Source organism: Nothobranchius furzeri, chromosome 1, assembly GCF_043380555.1.
Source record: "Nothobranchius furzeri strain GRZ-AD chromosome 1, NfurGRZ-RIMD1, whole genome shotgun sequence".
Classification (NCBI taxonomy): domain Eukaryota; kingdom Metazoa; phylum Chordata; class Actinopteri; order Cyprinodontiformes; family Nothobranchiidae; genus Nothobranchius; species Nothobranchius furzeri.
The window spans coordinates 107,738,708-107,766,347 of NC_091741.1; the positions used below are offsets into that span (position 1 = coordinate 107,738,708).

At 46.8% G+C, this 27,640-nt stretch overlaps 1 protein-coding gene across 3 annotated transcripts in view; it reads left to right on the plus strand.

Annotated features, from left to right (window-relative positions):
* Positions 1-26,509, plus strand: part of slc7a11 (solute carrier family 7 member 11) — a 35,058-nt gene extending 8,549 nt beyond the window's left edge. For 2 of the 3 annotated variants that reach the window (XM_015966929.3, XM_054738893.2), the window contains 7 exons: positions 10,369-10,413; positions 10,682-10,805; positions 15,556-15,659; positions 16,290-16,386; positions 16,550-16,699; positions 18,748-18,925; positions 24,283-26,509. In XM_015966929.3, the coding sequence (XP_015822415.3) occupies positions 10,369-10,413; positions 10,682-10,805; positions 15,556-15,659; positions 16,290-16,386; positions 16,550-16,699; positions 18,748-18,925; positions 24,283-24,338 (754 nt within the window). In that variant the 3' untranslated portion in view covers positions 24,339-26,509. Of the gene's footprint in view, positions 1-10,368; positions 10,414-10,681; positions 10,806-15,555; positions 15,660-16,289; positions 16,387-16,549; positions 16,700-18,747; positions 18,926-23,861; positions 24,133-24,282 lie in introns of those variants that run through there. The other variant, XM_054738892.2, reaches the window with a different exon arrangement.
* Positions 26,510-27,640: the final 1,131 nt, after the last annotated feature.

Here is a 27,640-nt window from a genome sequence, read left to right on the forward strand (position 1 = left end):
CTGAGCCACAAGTTGACCCAGCGGAGTTCGCGCGTCTGCGTGCCGAAGTGGCTCAACAGCGCGCAATCTTGGATCAGCAGACGGCAGAAATGAACCAGCTCCGTGCCATAGCTGATCGCCAAGCCACCAAGATAGAGTCACTCACCGATCTAGTACTCCAGCTGACCACCGCTCTGCAACGTCAGACCGCAGCTGTTCCTGACAGAATGGAACCACGCCTCAGCCTTCCAGATAAGTGGGACGGAACCAGGGGGTCCCCGGAGGGCATGTTGGCGACCCTGGCCATGACTTTTGAGTGCCAGCCAGCACGCTACCCCACATCCTGCTCTCGCGTCGCCCTGCTGACCTCACTGCTGACAGGTCGAGCCGGTGAATGGGCGGCGGCTCTTTACAATCAAAAATCTCCTGCCTGCAATGACTATGAGACTTTTGTAAAGGAGATGAAAAAGACTTTTGTGCACCCCAGCAGCGAGGTCTCGGACGAGACGCGGCTGCTTCAGCTTCGCCAGGGCTCCCAGACGGCGGCTCAGTACACCTCTCGCTTCCGGACGACAGCAGCTCGGTTGAGGTGGGATGACGCCGCCCTAAAGGCCGTTTACCTGGAGGGACTGTCACAGAGAATCCGGGAGGGCATGATCGGGCATGAGGTCCCAACCTCCCTGGACCTGGCAGTGGATCTGGCTCTCCAACTGGACCGCTGCATCCTGAACCAGCCGAGCACCATGTCAGCCCCCGTACACACCAGGACGTCACCCCGCCGGCCGGCTCACCAACCGACGGAGGAGCCTATGCAGCTGGGACATCTTCCCCCTGAGGAACGGGCACGGCGCTACCAGGAGGGAAGATGCGCTTACTGTGGGGATTTGGGTCACCACCGTGGCACGTGCCCAAAACGACCGGGAAAAGGTCCCTCCGGGTCGGAGTAGGAGCTGTCCCGCCCGGAGTCTCCACTTTTCCGGCTCCACACCGAACTACTCTCCCGGTCTCCCTCCACCTGGACCAAGGCCCGACCAGACTGGAGGCACTTTTAGACACTGGGGCTGCGGAGTGTTTTATCGACCACGGACTGGTTACTCGGCTCAAGATACCCCTCACCGCCCTCGACCGACCCATTCCCGTGACCTCTGTGGACGGCCGGCCCATCATGCCGTACCCTCTCACCCACCGAACTCAGGGTCTCCACATGACTATTGACCAACACCGGGAGACCCTCCACTTCCTGGTCATCCAGGCTCCGGCTACGCCTCTCATCCTAGGTCATTCCTGGTTCTGCCGCCATGAGCCTCACATCTCCTGGTCCACCAGTAAAGTCCTGGCCTGGGGCACGGGTTGCCATAACCACCGGGACTCCCCTGCACCTCGGGCAGCAGCAGCTCCTCCCAAAGACGTAGACCTGACGCTCGTCCCTCCTCAATACCACGACCTCGCTCAGGTCTTCGCTAAAGAACCCACTACCAGGTTACCTCCTCACCGACCCTACGACCTGGAGATCAGGCTCCAGCCCGGCACCACCCCCCCTCGGGGTCGCCTGTTCTCCCTCTCTCCGGCGGAAACCCGGGCTATGGACAATTATATAACTGATGCCCTGCAGAAGGGATTCATCCGTCCCTCAACGTCCCCCGGGGCCGCGGGGTTTTTCTTTGTTAAAAAGAAGGAGGGGGATCTCCGGCCCTGCATAGACTATCGAGGGTTAAATTAAATAACGATCCGGGACCGCCACCCTCTCCCTCTCATGGGCACCGCTCTGGACGCCATCACACAAGCCGCAGTGTTCACTAAACTGGATCTGCGCAGCGCCTATAACCTCATCCGTATTAAGGAAGGTGAGGAGTGGAAGACCGCTTTTATCACGCCCACTGGCCACTATGAATATTTGGTGATGCCTTTTGGACTCTGCAACAGCCCCGCCGTCTTCCAGCGGTTCATTACAGATGTACTGAGAGACATGTTGGGTCGCTGGGTCTTTGTTTATCTAGATGACATCCTCATCTACTCCCGCACGGCCGAAGAGCACATCCGTCATGTTCGAGCTGTTCTGTCCCGCCTCCTGGACCATGGACTTTACTGCAAACTGGAGAAGTGTGCGTTTCACCAGGAGTCCACCTCCTTCCTGGGTTTTACCATCTCCTCCCGGGGCCTGAAGATGGACCCCCAGAAGGTTCAGGCCGTAGCTCAGTGGCCTCTACCCACGACCCTGAAGCAGCTGCAAAGCTTCCTGGGTTTCTCGAACTTTTACCGGAGGTTTATACGCAACTTCAGTTCCCTCGCAGCACCTCTGACCTCACTCACCAAAACCACCAATCAGCCTCGCCCTTTTCGCCTTACTCCAGAGGCTGTCAGTGCTTTCCATGAGCTGGTCGGACGTTTCACTAAGGAACCCATCCTCCTCCACCCGGACCAGACCCGACCCTTCGTCGTGGAGGTGGACGCCTCGGATGTGGGAGCGGGGGCCGTTCTCTCGCAACGGGGTCCAGACTCTAAGCTCCACCCATGTGCCTACTTCTCCCGGAAGTTTTCCCCCACACAGCAGAACTACGGGGTCGGCGACAGAGAGCTGCTGGCAATAAAGTGGGCGCTGGAGGAATGGAGGCAGTGGCTCCTGGGGACCACCGATCCCTTTCTGATCTGGACCGACCACCAGAATCTCATTCATCTACAGACTGCCCGCCAGCTCAACCCTCGTCAGGCTCGGTGGGCCCTCTTTTTCGAGCCGTACCACTTCCATATCGCCTACCGGCCCGGCTCCAAGAACCTCAAGGCGGACGCTCTCTCTCGGCGTTTCGCACCAGATGCCGGCCCCCCGGAGCCTCGGACCATTCTACCGGCTCAACGCTTCCTGGCCTCCCTCCAATGGCCGTTGGAGCAGTCCATACAGGCGGCACTTCCTGGCGATCCAGCGCCGCCGGAGACCCCACCGAACCGCCTCTACGTTCCCGCCTCCTGCCGGCAAGAGGCGCTCACGTGGGGGCACTGTTCACGGCTCGCGGGACATCAAGGGCAAGCCCGTACCCTCCAGTTCCTCCGTTGGGCTCTCTGGTCCATGAGGAGGGACGTCCGCGAGTTCACAGCTGCATGTGATGTGTGTGCTCGATCCAAGTCCTCCAACCGACCCGGCGCTGGAGAGTTGCAGCCTCTCCCTGTGCCCAAGCGGCCGTGGTCACACATCGGGCTGGACTTTGTCACGGGACTGCCGGCGGTCGACCACCTGGACACTATATTGACTATCACGGACCGTTTCTCCAAGGCCGTGCACTTAGTGGCCCTGGCCGGCCTCCCCACAGCCAAGAGGACGGCCGAACTGCTCCTGGAACAGGTGGTGCGGCTCCATGGGTTCCCTCAGGACGTGGTTTCCGACCGAGGACCCCAGTTCGTCTCACGCTTCTGGAAAGCGTTCTGTCGCCTGGTCGGTGCTTCCACCAGTCTGTCCTCTGGATACCATCCGCAGACAAACGGTCAAACAGAGAGAGCTAACCAGCAGCTTGGACGCTACCTGCGCTGCTTCGCTTCGTCCCAGCCGACCACCTGGCCCCGCTTCCTCCTGTGGGCGGAGCTGTCACACAACCTCCAGACCTCCTCAGCCACGAGTCTGTCTCCCTTCGAGACCTGTTACGGTTATCAGCCACCTCTGTTTGATCATCAGGTGCCCAAGGTGGAGGTCCCTGCTGCCCAGACGCTGGTCCGCCGCTGTCGGCTCGCCTGGATCCGGGCCCGTGCGGCCATCACCCGGGCCAACACGGAGTATGCCCGTCAGCATCGCCGCCGCCACCGGCCTGGCCCCGTCTTCCGGTCTGGCGACCAGGTGTGGCTCTCCTCCGCTAACCTGAGGATGCCGGCTGGCTCCCGGAAGCTCACTCCTCGCTTCCTGGGTCCGTTCCCCGTCCTTAAGGTCATCAATCCTGTCACCTGCCGTCTGCGCCTCCCGGCTACTCTCCGGATCCACCCGGTCTTTCACGTCTCCCAGCTTAAGCCGGTGATCTCCTCTCCTCTCCACCCTCCACCGGTCCGGGTGCCTCCGCCCCGCGGTGTTGAGGCGGATCGTACCTACACGGTCCGCAGGATTCTGGACGCTCGCCGCCGGGGACGAGGTTGGCAGTACCTCGTGGATTGGGAGGGGTACGGGCCTGAGGAACGCTCTTGGGAGCCCACGAGCTCGTTTGTCGACCCTACCCTGCTGACTGACTTCTGGGCCCGCCGTCCTGGGACTTCGGGAGCCGTCCCTCGAGGGGGGGGTCCTGTCACGAACTCCTCCAGCTGACTGCATTCCATTCATTCCTGCCACCAACGTGGCGACTGACGTCATCACGCCGGCACTACTTAAGGAAGTACCGGCCTTTCATTCATTGCTCAGTCATCGTTTCTCACCAGACTTTGTATCGAGTCTCCAGGCTTACCAGCCCTCAAAACACTCAAACTACACCTTCAGGAGTTAACCACGCCGGCTATCTCCGTCTCTCCGCGTCTGGGCAACAGAACTCTCAGTCACGCTTCAGATCTGCCAACGAACCTGACACTAAGGCCATAAACGGGGGCCTTTACTCTAGTTTACATGTACGTTAGCAAACCGAACCCTCAAATGAAGTTTGTTCCGCTCTGCCATGGTAGGTGGTGACATAAACCATTTTGTGTTGGTAATCTCCTGGTTAGCATAAAGTAACACAAATACTAAACTAATTCTGGCAGGAGTAAAGCAGACAAAGTTAAAACAGGATACGTACAATGGCCGAAGGAAAGGACAACAACAATGGCACAGCACAGCTTTTTGGTACATATTTTAGTGTTTGATGGTGTTACATTGTGGCAGTGTTATTATTAGAAGACCACTTCTGCGGTCTCGTCATTGTTTGTGGGAAATCCGTCCAGCCACCATCAGCTCAACTGAGCCGTTTACATGCAAATGAAATTGAGTTCCAGCCACATTGTCTGGGTGCTTCAGCTTAACTAGATAAGACTTTATTGATCCCACAGTGAGGAAATGTGTGTGTTCAACACATTCTCAATCCCAAAGCGGCTAAAACTGACGAAGGGTGACCAAGCGTTTGGGAGGCAACGCACTGTGCCAGAGCGTCGCTTTCTGATGCCCGTGGTAAAACGGACATTTCACCAACATTTACCTTTTGCAATTTAACCTTCCCCTCACCCCCATCCTAACCTTAACTCAATTTCTTGTTCTAAATTTTCAGTTAACCGTGTTTGAGAGGAACGATACAAGAAACAAAGTTTCTCATGCTCAAGTGGGTTGAGGTCAGGATGGGGCGAGAGGAAGGTTAAATTGCAAGAGGGTAAAGGTCACAGTTGGCTAAAATCTGTTTTACCATGGGCGTCGGAAAGAGATGCTCTGGCACTACGCATCGCCTCCCGATGGAAACAAATGCTTGGTCACCCTTCGTCAGTTTTTAGCCGCTTTGGGTGTGAGAATGTGTTGGTGCATTACCACAGCTCAGGACAGATAGCAAGAGCCCAAAGGTGACCAAGAACACAAAATAAATATATAACTAAATACATAAATAAGACAAGACACTATATACAACAGTAGTTCCTATGTAGACACATACACAGTAAGCATTATGGATGGGGGGGGGGGGGGGGGGGTGTGAAACAATGTGGAAGTAATATTAGATTAGATTAGATTAGAACCAGTTTGACTTCAGCCAGAATAATGTGCGTACATGTGTAACGTCACAAAATGGCCTGATTTTGAGATCCCACAGGTCAAGATCTACAGCCAGGTCAACTTAACCTGGCTTTGACACAACCTACAACATTTTCCCCTCACAGGAGACTGGAAGTCTGCACGTAGTCCGTTTAATCAGAGCCTGCCTTCCTCACACCAGCTGGACTGCAGCTCTGAGAGATAATAAAAGATAAACAATAACATTCTCTCCTACTAAAGTCCCCTTCACAGAGAAACTCTTTCAAATGAACTCCTTTATTCCCAGAAGAAAGAAGATTATATAATTATAAAACAATGAAATGTCCATTTATCTGTGCTTAAAGATGTATGCTTAGCATGTTTACTGGATGAGGTCATCACCATTTGCAGTCATACAAAGACAGAGTAAATTTAAGTAAATGCATGACACATAGTTAACCTTTTGCCCAGATTCTTAGTCTCCAGATCAAAGAGGGTGTGTCTCTGAGATGCTTGGTAATATCCTAAGACTTGTCAACTTTTGGTTGGCTAACCAATTCATAACATCAATCCATTAAAACTAGTAACTAGAGTATCGGCAGTGTAATGATATGTGTTTCACTGAGACGAGGCTGCAGGACCATATCCCCGATTCCAGCGTCTCTCTGCCAGGATTCCTGACTGTACGAGCAGACAGACATCTAAAGAGGAGCGGGAAAAGAAAAAGAGGTGGAGTGGCAGTGCTTGTCAACAACAGATGGTGCCATCCAGGTAATGTTTCAGTGAAATGTCGTCTCTGCAGCCCAGATGTTGAACTCTTGGCAGTAAGTTGTCGCCCATATTATTTGCCAAGAGAGTTCACCAGTGTTGTCTTGGCAACCGTTTATATTCCACCTTCAGCCATTGCTGAAAGTGCATGTGATGCCATCAGTTCTGTTGTCACTGAGCTACAAACCCAGCACCCCAATGCATTTGTGGCTATATCTGGTGATTTTAATCATGCCTCACTCTCTGCTACACTTCCAACATCTCAACTGTCTGTCAGCTGCTCCACCAGAGAAAACAAGACATTGGATTTGTGTTATGCAAATGTAAAGAATGCATACATGTCCAAAACAAGACCTCCTCTGGGACAATCAGATCACAATCTTGTTTTTCTCTGCTCACAATACAAACCACTTGTTCAGAGGCAACCTGTGACAAGAAGAACTGTGAGAAAATGGTCACAGGACGCTGAAGAAGCCCTGCAGGGTTGTTTTGAGACCACAGATTAGATGACTCTCTGCCAAGGATATGAAGAGGACATCAGTGCCATGACTGGATGTTTCACTGACTATATAAAATTCTGTGTGGACAACATCATACCCACCAGAACAGTGAGATGCTTTGCTAATAACAAACCCTGGATCACCAGTGAACTGAAGAATCTGCTAAATGAGAAAAAAAAACCTTCAAGGAGGGAGACAGGGAATTATTGAGGAGTATACAGAAGCAACTGAAGATCACGATCAGAGACAGCAAGGAGGCATACAGGAAGAAGCTGGAGAACAAACTACAGAGGAACAATATCAGAGATGTTTGGTTGGGGATGAAGAAGATCACAGGCTTCAAGCAGAGGGAGGATTGCACAGATGGCAGCCTGGACACAGCCAATGAACTGAACAAGTTCTTCAATAGGTTCAGTTCAGGAACAGACCCAGCATCCTTCTTGCCTGTCCCCAGCCAATCAGACATCCCACCCTCCTCTGATCCAACATTTTTCTGTCACACACCAGCTCTTTTGTCCTCTAACACAGTCATGGACTCTTCTGGTTCTATAAATCTGTCTTCAACCAAGTCAGGAGATGCTGCTGCCCCACCTCCCCCTCCCACCTATCTGTCTCCAGAAGTCAGGTGAAGAGGCAGCTGGAGAGACTGAACAGGAACAAGGCTGCAGGTCCAGATGGTGTCAGCCCCAGGGTACTGAAGGCCTGTGCAGAGCAGCTCTGTGGGATTCTGCAGCACCTCTTCAACCTCAGCCTGGCCCAGGAGAAGGTTCCAGTCCTTTGGAAGACATCCTGCCTTGTTTCAGCTCCAAAGAAAACTCGCCCATCAGTCAGTAATGACTACAGACCGGTTGCCCTGACATCCCACATCATGAAGGTCCTGGAGAGACTCCTGTTGGTCCACCTGAATAAGCAAACTAGAACATATCAGGACCCGCTGCAGTTTGCTTATCGCCATGGAGTTGAAGATGCCATCATCCTGCTGCTTCAACTAATCCACTGTCATCTGGACAAAGCGGGCAGCACTGTCAGGGTCATGTTCTTTGATTTCTCCAGTGCATTTAACACAATCCAGCCTGATGTACTTTGCCAGAAACTCCAGAAGACACAGGTGGGGGCCTCAACTATCGCCTGGATTAAAGACTACCTGACAAACAGACCACAGTTTGTGAGGCTGAAGAACTGCACATCAAACCTGGCGATCAGTAACATTGGAGCACCACAGGGGACTGTACTCTCACCATTCCTTTTCACCCTGTACACCTCAGACTTCCAGTACAAATCAGAGACCTGTCATCTACAGAAATACTCAGATGACTCTGCAGTTGTCGGGTGTATCAGAGATGGACAGGAAGCTGAGTACAAAGAGCTGGTGGAGCGCTTTGTGGCATGGTGTGGAAACAATCATCTGATCTTGAACGTGAACAAAACAAAGGAGATGATTTTAGACTTCAGAAGAAACAGGGTGGAGTCAAACACTGTTTCCATCATGGAAGAAGAAGGGGAGGTGGTTGAGGAATACAAATACCTTGGAGTTCACCTGGATAACAGACTGGACTGGAGAAAGAATAGCAAAGCCGTTTACAAGAAGGGACACAGCAGACTGCACTTCTTGGGGACGCTTAGGTCCTTCAATGTCTGTAGCAAGATGCTGCAGATCTTCTACAAGTCTGCTGTTGAGAGTGTAATCTCTTCAGCCATCGTCTGTTGGGGTAGCAGCATTAGAAGCAGGGACCTGAAAAGGCTCAACAGCCTAATAAAAAAGGCTGGTTCTGTTCTGGGGACGACTGTGGAACCACTGGAGGAGATCATGCAAAGAAGGATTCTCCAGAGAATCAAGAAAATGATGGACAACCCTGAGCATTCTCTTCACAAGACTGTCCGACAACGTAAGGGTGTCTTCAGTCAGAGGCTTCTTCAGTTTCGCTGCAACACTGACCGCTACTGGAGATCCTTCCTGCCAACAGCCATTGTAATATACAATAACTCTTTGATGACTTGATTGCTATTATTATTCTGAGCTAGTACAGCAACCAACTTCCCTCTGGGATTAATAAAGTATTTTTGAATTGAATTGAACTCTGGTTTTTCCCTCAGTTCAAGAGTGAGAGTTCAAACAGTTCAACAGTTTGAGGGTTCTAGAGCAAAGCTTCAGACCGGCCAGCTGAGCAAAAAGCCTCTTTAACCAGCAAAGATTTTGACACGTCAAAACCTTTAACCCTTTTCACACCTGCGAAGCTAAGAACAACAAGGTAGTACATGCAGTACAGAGCTAACACAAACTCCTTCAGAGTTATTTTTAAGACGCTCGGTTTCATCTATCATTGTGACCCGGAGACATCTCAGGACTGATTTGGTCGCATCGAGGTTTCTCTAAGAACCACGTGCAGTGGGGTCGTCGGCTCCTTGACATCTCGGATACAAACAGGGGTCTCCAGAACGGGTGAGGTAGAACACAGCGAGATAGCGTCTGTATGTGTTTTTGATAATAACAGCTTCATAGCTTATTTGCAAACCAAATTCTTTTATGTCCATAACTCAGCTCTCTGAGAAACGGAGATTCTGACTCCATTACATTATATTCACACATAAGTTCAGACACCATCTTTTAGTTCGCATCCACTCAGTAAATAATAGTTTAAACATTTTGTCAAGTGTTAATTGTTTGCAAAATAAATTCTTAATTTTTAGAAACCTGACTGTTTCTTGAATCAAAACGAAGTGTGTACAATCCCTTAATGAAATAAAATAATCCTAGAATCTTCTGACTAAAACAAATACAGACCAAGCAAGGTGATATTCTATATTTAAACAGAGTATTACAGCTTATTGGACTCAAGTAGTGTTTGTAATAAAAAATAGCTCTTAAAGCAATTTACTTGACCCAACATACTATTTTTCTAACATTACACATACATTTAAAAAATCTGATGTCAGTCTATTTAAGGCAATATTTCAGTTTTCTGCAGCACATGTATACACACTAATGGCTCTCTGTCTGCTGGTGCTCTAGGGTTCTTTGAAGGCATTCGATAAAAAAGTGACCTTGCAGAATGGAAGACTGGGTTTTAATATCATGCTTCCCTGCATTGAGGCAGGTCACCTGTTATAACAAAACTTCCCCTCTCTTCCACAAGTGATGGAAGTACAGAGTGGTAGGTTGACTGTAGCAGCGTTTGCAGTTGTGCAGGTGTGAAATCGGTCTGTTGTGGTGAATAGGAAGCAAAGGTTTCAATGCGGTTGACCTTCATCCCAATCCTCACTCAAACTTTCCCATGTTGGAAATATCCCAACACCATTACAAAGATTTTAGACAGACATTAAATGAAATTATTGTCATGGAAACATAAAGTCCATCTATTTTTATTAAAACAAATACCCAAAGAAAAGTCGAACATGTGAAAAGAGACATCCACACATTTTGCTATTATCTTTTCTTTTGGGGGTAACGTTGTTTCCTGTTTGCTCTTCCAGGTTTTATCTGAACTTTGTGGCAGAGGAGGTACACAGCCCAGAGAAGTAAGCTGATTTTGCTCGATGTTCTGTAATGAAAGATTTGAGCCTGAACTTTCCCTGAATGTTGTTAATAATTACAAAATAATTACAAAAATCAGAGCTAGCGAGTCAACCAGAGGTTGAGGTTAGAGGTACTGCTGTTGTTTTTTGGACATTTGTACAGGACAGATACAAAATGAGGACAGGGCCTAGGTCACGTCTCCAACAGTATACAAGTAACAAAGGAGTGTAGGGCTGTTCGACAATAAAAGTTTTCATTCCTTGTTTTAAGGACGTTACCATTGGCGATCTGTGTCTCCATGGCGATTGTGACCTTCTGCTATGTGCTGATCAATGTTGCGTACTACACTGTGATGACAGCTGGGGAGCTACTGGCCTCAGAAGCTGTTGCTGTGGTGAGATCAACAAATAATCCAAATATGGTGACCACAAACACCAAATCTCAATTCTGTGATGAACCAGGTACAAGTCCTTTGCAAAAGTATTAATATCCCTTGAAAATGTTACACATTTTGTAGCACGTAATTTTTGACGTAGAATGAAAATTATTCAGAGATTAGATTTGGAGTTTGTCTGTGTTCGTTTTTTCATTCTTGGGCAAGATACTTCCCCCTCCTTTCCTACTGGTGGTGGTCAGAGGGACTGGGGCACCCGTGTATGGCAGCCTTGCCTCTGATAGTGCGCCTCAGGGCAGCTGTAGCAACAGAGTAGCTTATCAACAGCAACGTGTGACTGTGTTTGATTGGGCGAATGACTGATGTGTTGTATGGTGCTTTGGAGTCCTCTGAGTTGTAACAGCACTACCCAAATGTAGACGATGCAGCTGGTTTAATACATCATAAATAAGGACACACCCCTTTAATGTGCATGTCCCAACCCACTTCAGCATCTGCAATATAAAAATGTTGGGGGTGTCAATGCTAACCGTAGATCTACGCTAGCCTGCGCTGCAAAAGGCATCAGAGTCAATCAGCTGATTTAATATTCATGTTCTGGTCAAGTGGTTGGGCTCAACCCAGTCTTTCCAGTGTAGCGCTGTCTTATGGGATTGCATCTGGTTATTTCTCAGAGCTCATGCGATATTCCCATATTTAGGCTTTTCAAAGAACAATTTCTGGTTGTAATTTTTTTTCCTTTCCATTTAAACCAGTGGTAATCACTCCTGGTCCTGGAGGGCCAGTGTCCAGCATGTTTTAGCTTCAACTCTAACCCTGCTTCAACACACCTGATTTCAGTCAGCAGGTGATTTACAGGCTTCTGCAGAGCCCGATGGGCTGCTGCACAGGTAATCCAACCACTAAAATGTATTACTGTAGAAGACATGTCAGACTGTCCCAGGGCAGCTGTAGCTACATAGTAGCTTACCATCACTGGCAGTGTGTGAATGTGTGAGTGCGTGAATAATGGAAAGTGCTTTGAGTTCCTGGAAAAGCCTTATCATTATAGCCACTAATGTTACTCAGTCTCTTCTGTCTCGACGATGGGTCACATGGCTTCATCCACATAGCATCTAATACCCTCTCTTGCAATGCACCAAGGGAAAAATTTTGCGTGCTGTTTTCTATTTTTACACCTCTCTGCACCTGTCTCTTGGGCAGTAGCAGTCATTGCATCCAGCATGGGCATATAGGGATGGTGATCCTAAACCTTCCACCTCCACGCACCGAAGAACTCATCAATGGGATTCAAACATGGAGAATATGCTGGGAGGAACGACATCATCATACCGGGGTGTACTGCAAACCCCTCATGGACAAGGCGAGGCTGGTGAAATGCCACATTGTCCCATGTAAACTCCAGTTGACTCTGACTGCCTGATACAATGAGGCATCACAGTATAGTGATGCTTCCTTACCTCCACGTACTGGCATCTGGTCCCCCTCACAATGTCAGAGATCCTTTGAAATGGAACTGCTTAATGGCTTTACGGTTTCTCTTTAGGATGCGTCGATGGCGGTCAGTCCCACTTTGTTAATGTTCCTGGAGATGCCCTGATCTGTGAGCACTGCTGTGCTGATATCACACAGCCTCCTGCTCAGCACTAACAGGTTCCCTCTTCCACCAGAGAATGGCAGCCAATGGTGGAATCTGCATCGGTGCATCTCTACAGTCAAACGTCTGGCAGACATTGTTTGTGTTGTTTACCTGTTCAGGTACTCGATTAAACAAACAAATAAATAATGACGTTGCAACCAAAAAGAAAAATTATCACTTAGATTTGCAGAGTAACATGTCACCCAAAAATCTAAAAATTTTAAAAGCCCCATAAAAATGGACAGATGCAGACTCAGGAGCTGGCTGTGCTTCTACAGCAGTAGACCCTGGATTCTCATGTCAGTTCTCTTGTTCACTCTTCCTTCTTCCATCTCAGGAACATTGCTAAGCTGAGTCCCATTCTGTCCTGCTCTGAACTTGAGACAGTTATCCACACCTTCATCTCCTCACGCTTAAGGTTGGTTTATGCTTGACGCGTCTGCGAGGTCCGCACGGCTCCGCGTGGAAAAGTTGCGTCATTTTGCGTCATTTTTACAACCACGCCCCTCCACCGCGCCTCCGCACGGCCCAGAATTTCCGCAACGCGCACCTCGGAAAATTTCAAACCACGCGGACGGTCGGACGCGGAAAAACATGGCGGACTGGCAAGAACTAGTTATGGCAGAGGTTCGTAAATACAGACATTTGTATGATTCAGCTCTCAGAGATCACCGTGATCAACATGTTGTTAATAATTCTTGGAGAGAAATAGCTCGCACTGTCGGAAAAGACGAGAACGCTGTTAAAAATGCTGAAATGCCGTGTTGTAAACAGTAATTTCTACTTCTACTATGATGTAGTGTTGGATGCATGCCGTAGAGCTCCATGCTGCCCCCTACAGTTTGGGAGAATATTGGCTCACCGCAGAGACAAGCCGCATGAACCATAAACACTGCGAGTTGTGAAGCGCGTTCCATCCGCGAGCCGCATCACCGCGCGGAAAGTGAATGCGTCAAGCATAAACCAAGCTTCAGACTACTGTAACTCTCTTTTCCCATGTCTGAGCAGAACCTCCCTGAACCGTCTACAGGTGGTTCAGAACGCCTGTGCTCGGCTTCTGACCAAGTCCTCCAAACACACCCACATCACCCCACTTCTTCTCCAGCTTCACTGGCTGCCAGTCAACTTCAGGGTTCATCTCAAGATCCTGGTTCTGGTCTATAGGGCCTTACATGGACAAGCACCATCTTACATTGGTGATCTTCTCAGTCCCTACACCCCCAGCAGGTCCCTGAAGTCCAGTGATCAAAGCCTACTGGTTGTGCAGCACCAGGCTAAAGACCAAAGGTGACAGATCATCTGCTGCTGTGGCTCCCAGACTCTGGAACTCTCTCCCCCTGAGCCTGAGATCAGTGGACTCAGTGGTCTCCTTTAAAAAGCAGCTGAAGACTCACCTGCTCAAGCTTTGGTGTGACCTTCATCACCATCTCTTTATTCTGCTCTCCCCACCTATTCCACCTTCCTCAGGATCCACTGATTTCCCTCTTTCCTTTTCTCTCTCTCTCTTTCTTTACATTTATTAATCACAATAGTCAATTTTTGCTCATTTGAAACATAGTTTAATCATTTTCTAAATTATTTCTATATTTTACATTTTTTGGTTTTTGTGAAGTGCCTCGTGATTTTTATCTTGAGAGGTGCTATATAAAAGATCTTCTTCTTCTTCTTCTTCTTCTTCTTCTTCTTCTTCTTCTTCTTCTTCTTCTTCTTCTTCTTCTTCTTCTTCTTCTTCTTCTTCTTCTTCTTCCGGAAAGGTCAGTTGTGTTGTCTGCATCAAGTGTTTGCTTTGGTTTGACCTCTGTGAACATGTTCAGTGCTAAGCACCACACCGGCCTTCCTGCACTTAACGTGTCGTCTTTAGTCTAGCATTTCTGATGGTTTCACTTCTCATTTAATGCAATTGCTTCATTCTGGTACTGGTAATGCTAATCTCATCACACACATTCCTCAACAGCAGGCTGCATCTCTTAATAGACTGCAGTGCATCTGTAGGCCTTTAGCTGAGGAAGACTCAATCACGGAAACATCCCAGATCTTTCGTAATGGAGTTAGTTTTACTATCCTGTGCACGATGAGTGTTTCAGAGTGCCTTAAGAAAGGTGTTAAGAGCGTTGGTGTTCTTTGAAGGTTGTGATATCGTTAGCGGATTATACTCTGTTCTTCCGTTATCACAGACAGTGGGTAGACGTTTACATGGAAAACTTAATTTAAGAGTTTGTCTCACGTCTTCAACATTTTACCCTGACCATAAGGCACAACTAGTATGAGATATGGGTGTGTTCATCTATTAGGAGTGTGAACGGCAATGACGATAAAGAGGTGAGGACATCTGTTCTGTTCATGCCAAAAATATCCTAAGAGGTTCAAAGTTTGTTTACAACTAAACACGAGAGAATGTAGAGAGGTCTGATACGTTTGGTGACTTCCTGTTTGGTGGGGAAGTGAAGCCAGGTTGCTGCATGTGAAGAAGACTTGTTTAACAACATTTGATCATAAACAGGGTGTCTGTGGGGGAGTAAAAGGTTGTGTGAGCGTCCTGTCACTGTATCCTGATTGATCATGCACCCTGACTGGTTAGGGCGTGGGACTCTCAGCCGGGAGTCTGCGGATCGAATCCCTACCGGGCCCTTCTTTCTCCACCGTGCCTCAGTTGTAAAAGGAAGTAATCTACACTCAGCTGTCTTGCACTCTTATGCTGTCGTCTGTAAGAGAGGACCCCTTGTAAACGAGATGGGCCATCTCAAGAGGCTTTTTCAGCTAAAATATTTGTGAATAAATAAATAATTTTAGCTGTAAAACTGATTACTCACCATCTGTAAACTGCTGATTTGGAGAAGGGAAATGTGGAATTATCGTCATTTTCCAACGGTTTCGGTTTTCCAGGCCTCAGGTCACTGCCCAGGTGACTCAGGAGACATAATCAGCTGATTAGAAAGTGTGCAATATGTAACATTTTCACAATTTTTACAGGTTTAATACATTATTTGCAGCCATAATCATCAAATTATGAGAAATACAGGCATCAGGAAAAAACAGTGGAGGAGGCAGAGCCACTTTGAAGTGTGGCCACTGTTGTTCTACTCAGTCACTGAGGTCTTGATTTTTCTTTAGACTTTTGCAGAGAAGGTTATGGGGAACTTTTCACTTGCAGTCCCAGTCTTTGTGGCTTTGTCCTGCTTTGGCTCCATGAACGGCGTCACCTTTGTTGTATCGAGGTAAGCATTCATTTACTCAAGTGGCTCCATTTTACATTTACAGTTTGTCAGAGGCATGGACGTAGTTTTGACTTGGGGGGCGGGGAGAACTTTACAGGAAGTACACAAAAACATGTATATAAAACTACAGCCTAGAGGCTCTTTTAATGCAGTGTCAGGAATGGAGAACTGTCAAGTGCACAGGTGGCAGGAACAGCCAATCACACATTAACCAATTAAAATTAATCAATTTCCCTCTGAAATTAATAAAGTATTTTTGAATTGAATTGAATTAGCAAGTAGCAGAGCCATTAGATCAGCTCATGATGGCTATAATGGGAAACAGGCTTCAACACAAGCGGTTGTTTTCCACTTGGTTCTAGTGCTCAACCTGTGTCTATTTAATATATTGTAATGTTGTTTTTGGACGGTAAAAAGTGCAGGGGACAAAAATTGGCTTTGGAAAAAATGGGGGGACATGTCCCCCCTGTCTCCCCCAAAACTGCGTCCATGGTCAGAGAAGACACAACCCTGTATGTGTCCACTAAAAGCCCATGGTTGAAACCAAGCGATAACTTGTGTGTGTGTGTGTGTGTGTGTGTGTGTGTGTGTGTGTGTGTGTGTGTGTGTGTGCGCGCTGTAATTCACCAGATTGTTCTATGTGGCCTCACGTGAAAAGCAGCTTCCTGAGATCCTCTCTATGATCCACATCCGCAGACACACTCCACTTCCTGCTGTCCTCATTCTGGTGGGTTCACTGCTACGGAACAATGATCGGTGGCAAGAAAATACAATAACTGCAGCCGGAACTAACTCCAGCAAAATGCTATTTCAACTGTCTGCGCACTTGTGCGTGCGTGTGTGTGTGTGTGTGTGTGTGTGTGTGTGTGTGTGTGTGTGTACTTGTGTAGTACCCCCTGACCATGGTGCAGCTGTTTGTGGGGAACATCTACAGCCTGCTAAATTTCATCGGCTTCCTGCGGATGCTCTACCTTGCTTTTGTTGTCCTGGGATTACTCTACCTGCGGTACACCAAGCCTGATCTGCCCCGCCCCTTCAAGGTCTGGTTTTTCATCTGTAGTGTTCCTGGATTCATGACAACTATGTTACATGTCAATCAATCAATCAATCCATCAATCAATCAATCAATCAATCAATCAATCAATCAATCAAGTTTATTTGTATAACACTTTCCACAACCATGGAAGGTGACCATAGTGCTTTACAGGACATAACAATAAAATATATTATATAAAACCAGCACAAGTAAAAACTCATAAAACAATAACATACAAGTAATTTCAACATATAGAGTGACATAAAAGCTAAAGAGAAAGCTAAAAAAGAGATTAACCCTTCCACTGTCTTTATGGGTGACCCCACGAGGAAAGTTGACCATTGAGCAGGATTGATGGTTTATGCCTTGGGTCCACGTGGCAGGGGTGAGGTCCACGTGGCAGGGGTGAGGTGTGAGCACCACCTCACCCCTGCCACGTGGACCCAAGGCATAAACCATCAACCCTGCTCAATGGTCAACTTTCCTCGCCGGATCACACCCATTAGGACAGTGGAAGGGTTAGGAGAGCCAACAGAGGATAGCTACTGATAAAAAGCCTGTTGGAAAAGGTAGGTTTTAAGCTTGTGCTTGAACAAAGACAACTCAGAGGTTAAACACAGGTCACTCAAACATTCACCTTGATCTTAAATCATACACTTGATACTTAAAGGAAAGGTTCACTTGTTTAATCAACACATCTACAATGGTCTCTAGTAGGAATGAATGCCTTGTAAGTCGTTCTCAGGGGGAAACCATATACTGGTGTACCACTTCTGGGAACTAACCCCAGCTTCACACTGGAAGCATTGATGGCAGCGGTACGGCATCCTCTCTGTGCTCTTCACTGGACTCGCAAGATCACAAGATCCCTCGAGACTACAGGTCACAGTTTGTTTATGCAATCCACCATTAAACCAAAAAGAAGGAAATCCCGTTTGATGTCATATATGATGTTGTTCCTCTCCACTGCCAAGATTAAAGCCATGAAAACACACCACTGTTGGCGAGATGTCCAAATATCAGGAAATAAGACTCCGAAACCTGCCGTCTCAAGCTCAGCTGGGAAGTGGGTATTTTTTACCAGGTTTCACACTGAACGCAACAGCGGGGCGAAGCCGCAGCGGAACGTCACCGCTTCAATTGAGTCCATTATTATTAATGGAGTGATTGAAACCAGCAGCGACGCAGCAATTCCCAAGTGCGTCCCAGAAGCGGCATGCCACATTGCTAAAGATGAGATTGGGTTCTATTTTTCCACGAGCCTCTTCTGGGACACGTATGTCCCTCTGTCCTTCAGTGTAATTTCCCCAGTAATTTTCAAAATAAAACTATTGCAGCAATGCAATTTCATATATCTGAAGCTTACGTGTGACTCAGCGGCTTATTTACTCCCAGCATCGTTCCAGGAGTGCAGCGGTGTGTTTTCATGGCTTTAATCCTGTCAGTGAAGAGGAACAACGTCATATATGACATCAGCGATAACGTGATTTCCTTCTTTTTGGTCATTAATTTGATGACTTTAGTTTTTACTTGAAAAAACGTTCAAAACACTTGGCTTGAATTGGACTTGTACACCAATGACTTGGACTTTGACTTGACTTGAACCTGTTAACTTGAAAAGACTTGATTTCCCCCATGATGCCTTGTTTCAAACCCATATTTTTTGAAAATTGCCCCCTCTTAAGCCATTTGTTCATCCAGTTTAATATATGTGTGTGAGCGCTGCAGCACAGCCAATCAGATTAGCCAGATTTAAAGAAAAGACACCCTAACCCTCAGTCTCTCTAAGCAGTGCTGCAACTGACGACTCCGAACTTCTTTAGGGTAAATAAGCAACGTTTAGTTGACAAAAACATAGTTTCAGGACATCTGGAAATAAACTCGTTGCTGTTTCTTTGTTGAGAAAGTGGAGCGTTAAAGTTTATTCAGGGATGTCCAGTATGTGCTTGTCAGTGGTGAGATATAAGGCTTTTGCTTACAACATGCATATTTTTGCTTGTGTGTTGTCGTCAGCACACACACTATGTGACATTCATTTTGTCCAACCCGTAGGTGCCGCTCTTCATCCCAGTGGTGTTCGTTGCCACGTGTTTCTTCATGGTGTTTCTGTCTTTTTACTCTGATCCCACCGGCTCTGGAATTGGACTTGGAATTGCCCTCACTGGCATCCCCGCCTATTACATCTTTATTTGCTTTAACAACAGGCCAAAATGGATCCAGAAGACTTTAGGTATGCTATCTTTTAAATATAATAATGCAGAGTTTCTTATGAAAAGAATATTTGATTTATTATTTGGTTAAAGAGACAGACAATCACTGGTTGGTTTTTCTAACTGCAGCTGCGCACCACCTGGCTTCTGAGATAACAAACGCCAAAAGATACTGATGATGCGTTAAATATGCCTAAAACAAGGAAATGGCAGATAAACTTTGAAATAAATGATCTAACCGTGGTTTTTACTGATGATTGTGCATTTAGCTGTCAGTTCTAGCCGATGTACACTGGAGCTATTGGGGCAGTTGCATCCCTAATGGTTCAGATTGGTAAATCTCTCAATTCCTACTGTGGAGCTACACTCCCTTGTGGACACAAAACATGAAAAGATCATCAAAGGAGATGGAAAGGTGGAGGCAAAGACAAATATATCAATAATCCTTGATGCTATCCTAAACGGCTGCCTTATGGTGGTCAGGGATCACTCAGATAAAAGAAATACACAAACAAAGTGAATAAACAGGACTGATTCAATAATCTCCTTGATGTTAACTTTGCCTTCAGCTTCCAGATCAGTTTATGGGTTTTCTGAGTGAAACCGTCTCCATCAGGTCTAGCTTATCTGGCTGGACCTATCCGTGCTCGTCGTGGTGTCCCAGAGAAAAACGATCTGACTGACTAGCAGAGGTTTCAGAAGCTACATCTGACTCTGATGAAACATCTTTGTCCGCCATTATGCTAAAGCAGAAAAACCAGATACGGGGATACTTTATGATAGCTTTCTGAGGGGAGGCCCAGGTATGTTGAAGTCATGGGGTGGTGCTGAGACCCGGAGCTATCTCATCTTTTTTGACGCGGTATTCAAAAACGTTGGATTTTCTTAAAATTCCAGCCGTGGAAATCCAAAAATTCTTTTAGCTGAGGCTTTAATACCTTTTCTATATTCCATTCAGGAAGCGTGCCTCTGGCCAGCAACTTTAAAATTATATTTCTATTTAGTTCTGTTAAACATTAAAAATGACTGCAGAATTAGAGCGGAATAATGTAAGGACACAGGACTTAGTAGCCCCACCCAGGTGTGGATTAGCCATCTGTGAGATCTGGAGAATCCCAGAACAACTGGAGGGCCCTGGATCAAACCCCCCACCCACCCCCACCCGCATCCCCACCCCCACGTAAAATGTTAAGAAAGAGAGAGAGAAAAGAGGGAAATCAGTGGATCCTGAGGAAGGTGGAATAGGTGGGGAGAGCCGAATGAAGAGAGAGTGGTGAAGAAGGTCATACTAAAGCCACTTTGAGCAAGTGAGTCTTCAGCTGCTTTTTAAAGGAGTTCACCGAGTTCACTGATCTCAGGCTAAGGGTGAGAGAGTTCCAGAGTCTGGGGACCACAGCAGCAAATGATCTGTCACCTTTGCTTTTAAGCCTGGTGCTGCACAACCAGTAGGCTTTGATCACTGGACCTCAGGGACCTGCTGGAGGTGTAGGGACTAAGAAGATCACCAATGTATGATGGTTCTTATCGATGTAAGGCCCTATAGACCAGAACCAGGATCTTGAAATGAACCCTGAAGTTCACTGGCAGCCAATGAAGCTGGAGGAGAAGCGGGGTGATGTGGGTGTGTTTGGAGGACTTGGTCAGAAGCTGATCACAGACATTCTGAACCACCTGCAGACAGTTCAGGGAGGTTTTGCTCAGACACGCGAAAAGAGAGTTACAGTAGTCTAAGCGTGAGGAGATGAAGGTGTGGAGAACTGTCTCAAGTTCAGAGCGAGACAGAATGGGACTCAGCTTAGCAATGTTCCTGAGATAGAAAAAGGAAGAGCCAACAAGAGAACTGACTTGAGTATCCAGGGTGAGAGCTGGGTCAAAGGTCACGCCAAGATTCCTGACGGAAGGTTTGGTGTGAGAAGCAAGCTGAACAAGAGAGTCTCTGACTTTGGGAATCAGCTTGTCTGGGGCACAGATGAGGATCTCAGTCTTATCTTCATTCAGCTGAAGAAAGTTCCCACCATCCAGGTTTTGATAGAGTCTAAGCAGGTGTGTAACAGCTGCAGCTTAGACATCTCATGGGGCTTAAAGGAGATGTACAGTTGGATGTCATCTGCGTCAAGATGGTAGGAGATTCCTTTGAAGGAGTTCAGGATGTGCTGAAGAGCAAGCAGATAGAGGAGGAAGAGCAGAGGCCCCAGCACAGAACCTTGTGGGACACCATGGGTAAGGGAGGTGGTGGAGGATCTAAACTTAAAGACGGCCACAGAAAAGGAGCGCTCAGAGAGATAAGAGGAGAACCACTCCAGAGCAGATCCTGATAGGCCTACCCAGTCTCTCAGCCTCTCCAGTAGCAGGTGATGGTCAACAGTGTCAAAGGCTGCAGTCAGGTCCAGCAGGACCAGAACAGAACAGTCCCCTGCATCACTGTGAGTCAGAAGGTCATTAGAGACCCTAAGAAGAGCTCCTTCAGTAGAATGAGCTCTACGAAAACCTGACTGGAAGCTATCATAGATGTTATGTTCATCAAGAGCAGCTGTGAGTTGTTTAGCCACAAGCTTTTCCAATATCTTGGAGATGAATGGAAGTTTAGAGATGGGTCTGAAGCTGCTATGGAGAGAGGGGTCGAGACTCGTTTTTTTAAGAAGCGGGTGGATTACGGCATTCTTAAAGTAAGCAGGGACCTGACCAGAAACCAGAGAAGCATTAATTATAGAGAGCACGCTGGGACCGATGGACTGAAAAGCACTTTTAAACAAAGATGAGGGTAAGATGTGGAGGGGGCATGCAGAGGTCTTCATAGAGTTAACTAGTTTGGTTAACTCAGGCAAAGAAACAGGAGCAAAGCTATCTAGGATGACGGGCCTGGTTGAAGTCGGGAGAGGCAGCGATAAGGCTGAAGGAGAGATGCTAGATCTAACCTTATTGACTTTGTCCACAAAGAAAGATGGAAAGTTCTCAGTCTGTAACAGAGTGGATGGAGGCTGTAGGAGAGGCAGGAGAGACAATGCTGCTGATGGTGTTAAACAGCACCTTGGGGTTCCCTTTGCTCTGGGACACCAGGTTGGAGAAATAGGAAACCCTTGCTTCTCTGACTGCAGAGTTAAAGGATGTCAGAAGATCCTTTAGGTGCAGCAGATGGATGTGGAGATGGGGTTTCTTCCACAAACGCTCAATTTTTCTGCATTGGCGCTTCAGGCTGTCATTAAACCAGGCAGTAGGGTTCACTGCAGGAACTGATCTGGTTCTGACAGGACAGATGTTGTCCAGAATGGAAAGGCAGTGCTCGTTAAACTGAGAAGTTAAGGAATCTGGGTCGTTATCAGAAGAACAGGGTGGATCAAAAGCAGCTGAAAAATTGCTAGCTGTGCTCTCATTAAGAAAACGAGAACTAACCATACGGCAAGCAGGAGGTGGGGAAGCAGAAACTGACAAGTTAAAGAAAATGCAATGGTGGTCTGAAATATAAACATCCTCAGGACAAACACTGTCAGCATTTAGACTCAGGGTAAAAACAAGGTCTAGAGTGTGCCCCCTGGTGTGTGTGGGGCCAGAAACATGCTTGGTAAAGCTGAAGGAGTCCAGAAGAATGGAGAAATTCATGGTAAAATGATCAGAGGGATCATCAACGTGGATGTTAAAGTCACCAACAATCACCAGTCTGGACAGCTTCACAGTGGAGGATAGAAAGTCACTAAACTCCTGAAGGAAAGAACTGTTTGGACCAGGTGGACGATAGACCACAGCACAATAGAACGGGTCCTTATGCCCGACTTTAATCAGCTGCAGTTCAAAGGAAGCAAAGTGACCAGAGGTTGTAGAGCTTCATGGAAGATGGTCTCTGAAAACAACAGCTAGGCCTCCACCACAACCAGAACCCCGGGGCTGGCTAAGAAAAGAATAACCACTCGGGCAGAGTTCAATCAGAGCAGAATAATCAGATGTTTGCTGCCAAACTTCAGTCAGAAACAGAAAATCCAGGTTTTTAGAGAGAATTAGATCATTGAGCAGGAAGGACTTATTGTTAACAGAGCGGGAATTTAATAGAGCCATGCTGAGAGAGGTGGAGGAATCAGAAACTACAGAAACAGCTGGAGTTAGTGGACGTAAATTCACTTGTAAGTCGCTTTGGACAAAAGTGTCTGCTAAATACATAAACTTAAATTAGCAGGGTTAGATCCACAATGTTTATAAAAACCACTAATGAGGGAACAGGAGGAGAAACCACTGAGGAATGAGGATAAACCGACCTTAAAAAACTTTGACGGAGAAACCACCCCGCAACGCGGCCTGGCGGGAATACGGAAGTGGTGCTCAAGTCACCAAACAAAGGAAAAGAAGCTAGAAGATCACGCCGATGTTTACTAGATAAACCACGCTTTAAGAGATGTCTTATTCTCACCTGGATTCCTGCTTGTTTACCTCTTTTCCTCCGACGTTTTCCCGGGACCGGATAAACATCGCTGGGGGCGATCTGGTTGGAATCGTCTATTGGCTCCAGGCCAGTGCGCCACTCAGATAAACAAACAGGGAGGTACGTCCTCGATGCATCTTAGGCGATCGTGAACGAACGGAAGGAGAGAAGAGTCTGGCGATCATAGGAGATGGAAGCAGGGACACTACTGAAGAGGATCGCAGACAGGAGCAAAGTGGAAAAGAGGAGGTTAGTGGAGAAAAGTTTGAAAAAGTGGCCGGTGACTGCGGTTAAGCCAAGCACAGGCGCCATCTTGTTACCGACCGGAAGCGGTCCCAGCGGAAGCGGAGATGGCAAACCCCACCCCTGTACAGACCGTGGAGCTTGTTGTTTTGTCACTAGGCATAGACGGAAAACTTCTGAATGCTAACAGACAGAGAAAAACAGCTTAAAGTACAGCCAAGGTGAAGCAGCTCCAAGTAAACTCAGTCCTAACATTTGATGACCTAACCATTGATCCCTGATCTAAAGCTTGACCTCTAATTCAGGACCTTCTCCTCTGACACCAAACCATGGAGCTGAATCCCAAACCTGCTTTGGATGATGTGCAGCGACCCATGAAAAACCATTGCAGTCACTGCGTCCTTGGGCAAGACACTTGACCCGCCTTGCCATCTGGAGTTGGTGGTCCAGTGTGTATGACAGCCCCACCAGTTTTATATTGCTCCCTTGTTGATTGGTTGACTACAGTAGCTGTGCCGATAAACTCAATGAAGTGAAATGTGACTGAATAAAAATGATCAAATGTGTAACTGTAACCAAAGTGCATGGAGTTTTTTGTCGAAGCGTCAGGAGATGATGTTTATTTTTTATGTTGTTTATTTTAATCTCCGTGAAGTGCTTCGTTGCTATGAATAAAGATGACTTTGCGTTAGTTTTCCTAAAACATGACTTTCTTTGCACCAACAGGCTCCTTCAACAGAACTATGCAGATCATCATGGAAGTGGTTCCTGCTGACCAATAATGAACAAACATGGGATTCATGGATGCAAGCAGGAAAACACAGAGTGTTCGCTCAGGGGGAGAGTTCAGCTCATCTGAAGTGGAAATTTAACGATCCAAACATACAAATGTACCTGTTGTAGACTGACTCTGATCTAGGGTTCGCCTAACGGGGCCAGCTCCAATTTCAAACTACCGTCTGGACCCAAATATAGGACCCCCCTGATTATAAGACAACCCCCCTTTCCAGGACTAATCTTCAGGAAAAGACCAAAAAAAATTCACTTTTAGAAAAAACTATTTTTATTGACATTTTGAGAACAAATACTGAGCAAAAATGCTATTTTAATGCAAACTATCAGAATTTTGCTGACATGTGAAACCAGGGCCGCTGCTAGGCTTTTGGAGGCCCTAAGCTTGATTGGCCAGGGAGCCCTTGATTTTGACTGACATGCTACAAAATGTAGTAAAACACTCAACGGCTCAAATGGTGGGCAACAAATTTGTATGTTTTCTGAGCAATATGCTACTGTAATAATAACTCAACTCTGTAACCATTTTTTGGGGCCCCCAAGTACCGAGGCCCTACGCATTCTGCATACCTTGCGTATGGACAGTGGCGGCCCTGTGTGAAATCAAAAGTCAAACGAGGCTTTTATTCAGACGCCCTCTGCCTTGCTGTAATCACTCATGCTGCTACGGTCCTGTGGACCATCAGATCGCTACACCTGCAGACTCCTCCCAGAATGTCATCCTCACTGCCAACCAAGACATCCATGCATGCAATGTTGGAAGCCTGCTGATTTGACCACCGTCATCTTAAAGTTTGCATAACTGCCTTAGGAATGTTCACTGCCAATGACGACTGAAGTCAGCATTTGCATTTTTTTTACTGTGTGGGCGTCAGAACAAGCTCCCGCACCGTGAGAACAAACATCTCAGCTCTAAAGTCGATCTTCATCCATGTGCATCACACGTCACGTGATCAGGAAGCAGAACATCCATGTGTTAGGAGATCGTTTTGGGCCGCTGCTATAAAAAAGTGAGGCACGAACCAGGAAAGCTTCTGCCGATCACAATTCGACAACGGATTATGAAAGAACGGATAACGCTCAAAACGCACGGATTCTTCCTGATGTAAGAGGTGAGTCTCCTCTTTGTTTTGGTAGTTTTGGCGTCAACATCATCCTGGCGCACAACGTTCTGTGACTTAAAAAAACTGTGCAAACGCTGACAAACACTGTCAGTGAAGGACTTTTCTGATGGCAGTGAATGAGTTACTCGCCCCACTTTTGGCCCACTCTGCTCCGGACCTCTCGTCTTCGTCTCCTATTGAGAACACACAGCCTGGCGCCCTCTGCTGTTACAGGCGTGTAATGGTTAGACCGCATTATAAAACGACTCCACATTTTAAAATTATTTTCAATGAAAAAAAAACCTTGTCTTATATTTGGGTCAATACGGTACATATCATAGCAGTTCTTGCTCTTTTGTAAATGGTACATGACCTGCCTTCTTGAGTCCTGGATCCCCAAGGCGCTTTACAACACAATCAGTCATTCACACATCCACACACACATTTACATGAGCTACAATGTAGCCACATCTGCTCTGGGGTGCACTGACAGAGGCAAGTCTGCCGTACACAGGTGTGTTAAGTGTCCTGCCCAAGGACAAAAGGACAGCAACAGACTCAGCAGGCTCAAACCTGCAACCTTCTGATTACGGGGTGATCACTTAACTCCTGTGCCACCGTCGCCCCTACTATACATTTTATATTACCCATTCCAGTTGCTAACCTTGTCCTTTCTGTGAATTACTAAAAATATTTTTGTAAATAATAAAAAAACACAACAAATCACTACTGATAAACGGAGAAGGAAGTGACGCCATCATCAGCATCAGCATCAGCCTGAGGAAGTTTGCAGCTGCAAACGAAGCGTGGCGGGAAAAAAGGTAAACAGAACTGCTCTGTGTTTTAAAAAAGGACTACAGCATGAAATCACTACTGAGTTAAAGAAATGAGCCAAACAGGTACTTGTACTTCTGCCTTTAATTTTTATTTTTTATTTTTATTTTTTATGATCTGTTTTTATCGGTTTGAGGTATTTGCCCTGATTTTACTCATGCTGTTCATCGCTTTGTGATTCATATCTGCGAGAGGCGCTTTATAAATAAACTTTTACTTACTTACTTTTTACCAGTGACGTGCAGTCAGAGGAGGCAGGGGAGGCACTGCCTCCATTGTCATTGTGACAAGAAAAATACTAATGATGATTTAATCTAAACTGACTGGTCTATACATTAGTTTTCTGTATGATTTCATCATGTTTTTGGTCAAAATCGCTGAATTACCTGTTCCCTGATCAAATGTACACGCCGAAGTGAGAGGAGAGACAGAGATGAGCCTGCCTCCGCGCTCTCTGAGCTGCCACACACACAAATTACCTGATTCAGGCTGAGCACACGCACCAGCTTCCTGTATCAGGTGTGTGTGGCGCTGCGCCCTCTGGAGTGGAGGCAGAGAAGAGTGCTGCCTCTGTTGTCACAGAGCAGCGCTGCACACACCTGATACAGGAAGTTGGTGCACGCTCACTGTTGTCTGTCTTTAAATTGCCAACATATGTTTTATTTCCAATGTGCTGCACATGGTGACGTTCTAGAGTCGATCTAATATATTTAATGAGAGTGTGTGACAAGTTTAGTCTCTCTGAGCGGTCATAAACACGCAGTAAAAATGCACTGGGGAGGCAAGCAGTACCCTGCCTCACTGATAGGGGCAGTGCTGAGCTCTATAGACACCAGTGCAAAGTGGCTGCTTAGACCCGCACAGGGCGGGGCTGTGGAGTGGACAGGTCTGTAGCGGTGAACTCGCCAACATTTGCTCAGACTAAATAGAAGATTTATAGCTAAAAACTGAAGGATTTATTTCAACAGGATTTTCAGTCAACAGGAGAAATTAGAGGACAATTTTTACAACTAAGTGATAATGAAGCTGTCAGGTTAATAGACTTTATTAAAGGCAAGACCAAATGTGATTTTCAAGTGTGATAAAAGAGAAATTTGTACATTTTTAAGTCAAATTTGCCCAGATATTAAATATTTCTTGTTGGTGTGCTGTTGAATTGTTGGAATTGAATAAATTATAACCAAGAAGTTTTAAAACAAATTGTTTATTCAAGGTCAAAAATAAAACACAAATTTCTATTTCGGGATCATACATTTGTAACCCCCCCCCCCCACACACACACACATTGTAAACTGGCTTGAACAAGTTTTATCTCAGTCTACGGGAGCTGTCTCCTTCAGCTTTTAGCATTCAGA